The following is a 4,247-nucleotide window of genomic DNA, read 5'->3' as shown; positions in this document are numbered from 1 at the left end:
GAGGTGGTATCACTACGGAAGTAGATTGCCCAATCTTCCTTCCAAGGAGTAGCTGGTGGGTTTGAACCGCCAGCCTACTGGTTAGCAGTCAAATGCCTTAGGCACGATGCCACCAGATCTCTCTCTATCAAACATAAAAAGTGCCACTTTAACTATTTGTAAGGGTGCAGTTCAGTGACATTAGTCACATTCACAGTGCTGTACAACCATCACCTCGACCGTATCTTTCCCAAACGTTTTCATCCTGCTAAGCAGAGACTCTGTACCCAGGAAGCTGCAGCTCCCTCTTCTCCTCTTCCTCCAGCCTTGGAGGCATCTGTGTACCATCCGTCTCTAGGAATTTGCCTATAATGGATCAGTACTTAGTATGAATGGGATCCCCTTCTCTTTTGGGGGTACCAATAGCAAGGGTACCCTGTGCATCATTCATTCTGCACCTTGCTATTCATTTAACAACATACCTGGGGTCTTCCGCACATTCAGTACACAGAGGTCATTTTCACTGGTTTTTTAATTGCATAGTATTCCATCATATGAAGAGACTGTAATTTATTTAACCTGTTCACCTATCGAGGAAACTTTATGTTGATTTTAAAACTTTATTACTAGAAACAGTTCTGCAGCAAATGCTCACGTGTGTGTTTGCACATGAACTTGAGTACAGCTGCAGGATTATGTTCCAGGGGTCAGGTTGCTGGGTCATCGGGGTGAGAATGAGTGACTGTGCTAGTGATGGCCACACTGCCCTCTATAAGGGCGTGACCATTTTTACTCCCATCAGCAGTGCTTGGTGCTAGCTGCCCAAGTTGAGTGGGTACAGGGTCTGAGACACCCACATGCTCAAGGCCTGCAGTGCACAGATGGGGAAACTGAGGCTGAGAGCATTCAGGGGCTGGCTTTGGGTTGGCATCAGAACAGTGGGGACTGGGACAGTGACGAGGTCTCATTGCCTCAGACAGCTCAGGGCTCCTCAGGTGGGTGTCCAGGTCTGAGCCTTGGGTGAGAAGCCCAAGGCTGGGTCCTGAGAGTAGGCTGGGACGTTCTGTAGAAGGGGCATTGTACAGAAAACGGGGCAGGTGGTGGGCTGGGAGCCAGTGCTGGTGGACTTACCTGCTGCCTCTGACCCCATCTCAGGGAACTGCCCCGGATTCAAGAGGAGAGAGAAGAGGAGGAGGAGGATGGAGAAAAGGAGGAAGAAGAAGAGGAGGAAGAAGAAGAGGAGGAAGAGCTCGAGTAAGGCACTTGTCCACCTGGTTCTGACTCCAGGCTAAGGGAGGGGCTGGGACGCTCTCCACTGCTCACGGGGTCTCCTTTCCTCTGTCCTGTGCTGTGTGCCACTGGACACGCTGACCTGAAGAGGCTGGGAAAAGCTGGGGGTTCTCTGTTGGTGCTTAAAATGACCTAGGACTCCACCACACACTACCAACCACCCCTCCCTCCCAAATGCGTTAGAAGGCAACCCCCATGAGGGCTGGGATTTTGTCTGTTGGCTTCACTGCTACGTCCCCTGAGCCCTAGTATACAGTAGGCAATAAGTAAATGTTTGATGGATAAGTGATCATATACAGTAGGTTCACAGTTCTCCTCTATTATTAACACAGCCATAGCGTAGGGCTGTCCCTCCCCTCCACACCCCTGGCGGTCCCATGGTTACCTCTGACGTCTTCTAAGCCTTCCCTGAAACAGAAAACCAGCTAACCTCATGTGTGTCCGCGTAGAACTGGGCTCCACAGGGTTTTCGTGGCTGGCTTTTTGAACATAGATCATCAGGCCTTTCTTCTGAGGTGCCTCTGGGTGCACTTGAACTTCTAACCTTTGGGTTAGCAGCTGAGCCCGTTAATCATTTGCATGGTCCACTCCTTATGGATTCTTTGGGTCTGCTCTGTTGTTCATTAATGGTTGATGCTTCCTTCACTCACATCCATGGAGATTCCAATATTAAAACATGCACAGTAGTTCCATTAAAATACGTTGAAATAGAGACCAGAAACCACTAAGTGGGAGAGGCTGTCAGGAATGTGGGTGGACAGAGGACAGATGGATCGGTGGACAGACATGGAGATGGAAAGTAGGCAGTTGCACCTGAGTCTGGAGTTAGCACAATGAGAGGCTGGACTGAAGATAAAAATTCAGAAATCTGGTTCTGTCTGTGGGCTAGAGATATCCTAGGGAGGGAAGCGTGGGTAGAGGAGAGGCCAAGGTCAGATAAGAGGTCGGCCTTTGAGGAGCAATCAGTAAAGGGCTGAGGAGGAGCCTGCTGGTAAGGGAATAATGAGGACGGTGCAGGGCCGTGGAGCCACGTCAGAAGGTGTTTCAAGAAAGGGGTGACTTGCAGTCAGGGAACAGTGGCTGGTGGAAATGGTGGGAGATGACATTGCAGAAGCAGTGGGACAAGACTGTAATGTTCTTGAACTTGATTTCCTGGGAGCAGTGGGAGCCATTCAAGGTCTGTGAGCAGGGGAGTGACACAACCTGACAGCAGCCTTGGGGAGAGATTAATGGGGGGAGAGCAGTGAGGAGGGTGAGTGACATCACAGATCAGGCAATCTGACCTCTTGCCCCACCTCCCTGGCACTGGTCCTTGTCCCTGTCACGCTGCCCACTGAGACACCTGCACCATACCCTCCCTCACCCAGTGTTAGGAGCATGGACTTCCGCATGGGAACCTGGCTTTGCTCCTCTTAGCTGAGCGACCTGGGCAAGAGCTTTGCCTCCACATCAGTCAATGAGGTTAATAATAGACCCCCGCAGAGTGGCCATAAAGGTTGTCTTATGATAATGAATGGGGCAGGACTTGGCCTGGAATAAATGCCTTGTTGGTGGTCACCAATGTTCTTGACCCCACAGAAGGTCACTTTTAGTCCTAGTCAGGAAATAGTTGAACCATGAGGTCAACACAGGGTTACAGAGCTGGCGCCTGCTCAGTCATCTGCTTTTAGTTCACCCTTGTCCAGTTCGCATGTAATCTTTCCATCTTTGGCAAGAGGCTTCACAGTCTCTACTTGCTGACTTCTGATGATGGGGAGCTCATGACCTCCCCAAAGCTGTCTAGTCCATCCTTGTGACCCTCTGACTTATGAAATTATTTCTTGCACTGACACTAAGCTTGCTTCCCTGTGGCTTTTGTAAGCCAGCCCTAATTCTTCCCTTTGGGCAGTTGAGCAAGGCTGCTCTCACTAACAGGAAACTGCCCTTCAGGTAGGTCAAGACCATAGGAGGTGCTGTCTAGCGTCCTTACTGCACCTTGTTCGTCCTCTGCCTTCCACTGCCCCTACGCAGAGCACCTGGCTATGAGTCCCCCTCCCTCGACTGTGAGCCTAACACACAGACCTGAAAGGTTTTTTGTCATTGCCCTTGAGATGAATCACCTTGAAGGCCGATGCTAATATGTGCTTACACATATGCACATGAACTAACTGTGCACATGTATGCAATGCACAGTACACACAGGTGCACACATGCATATCTGCACTGTACACATATACAGCAGTACATAGACACACTCCAGGGTATACACACCTACATGTACAGGCATGCACACACTTATACCCACACACATCCTGCATATACACACCCATAGACAGCATTACACTCATGTATGTGTACACACGCATACATACACATACACAGGCACACAAGTACACACTTGCACTTATCCACACAATATTCTTGCACATGTGATCACACACACAGCACATGCACATAAAGTTAGCTGCATACATTGCAGTCACAGCCACACTCACACAAATACTCCCCCAGAGTTTATTTTTTTTAATTTATTTTAATTTTTAATGTTGTTAAAAATATGCACAGTAGAGCATACACCAATTCAATAATTTCTATAGTTCAGTGGCATGGATTACAGTCAAGTAATCCTTCTTTTTTCAGTTGTTCCCTGATTCACATGAACTCACTGCTGTCTAAGGTTCCTAGTGAATCTTTTGAGTTGCTATTGCCAACCTGATCCCATATAGACAGAACTTAAAAAGACCCAATGTTCAAGGTCGTCATTCTTCTCTAGTTAAACTACTGTTTAAGACTTAATTTAATCTTATTGTGATTTGGGTACCAGTTCACAGAGCAAATTGGTTTTCCATTCAACAATTCATGCACATTTTTTTTTATTGTGATTTAGGTGAAAATTTAAAGAGCAAATTCACTTTCCATACAGAAGTTCACATACACTTTGTCTCATGACATTGACCACAATTTACCACAATGCAACAGCTCCCCTCCCACTTCCTCCC

At 48.0% G+C, this 4,247-nt stretch overlaps 1 protein-coding gene across 1 annotated transcript in view; it reads left to right on the top strand.

Moving 5' to 3' along the window:
* The window catches only part of LOC122150543 (cyclic nucleotide-gated cation channel beta-1-like), a 19,879-nt gene extending 18,642 nt beyond the window's left edge, over window positions 1–1,237 (top strand). Inside the window, exon 13 of the mRNA XM_042781751.1 lies at window positions 1,135–1,237. Within this exon, the coding sequence (XP_042637685.1) occupies window positions 1,135–1,237 (103 nt within the window). The remainder of the gene's footprint in view (window positions 1–1,134) is intronic.
* Window positions 1,238–4,247: the final 3,010 nt, after the last annotated feature.

The sequence above is a fragment of the Orycteropus afer genome, unplaced genomic scaffold (genome assembly GCF_000298275.1).
Source record: "Orycteropus afer afer isolate SDZICR_OR568_19922 unplaced genomic scaffold, OryAfe1.0 scaffold00009, whole genome shotgun sequence".
Lineage (NCBI taxonomy): Eukaryota > Metazoa > Chordata > Mammalia > Tubulidentata > Orycteropodidae > Orycteropus > Orycteropus afer.
Note: the sequence above shows the minus strand (reverse complement) of the source record. Positions and strands in the feature narration are given on the sequence as shown.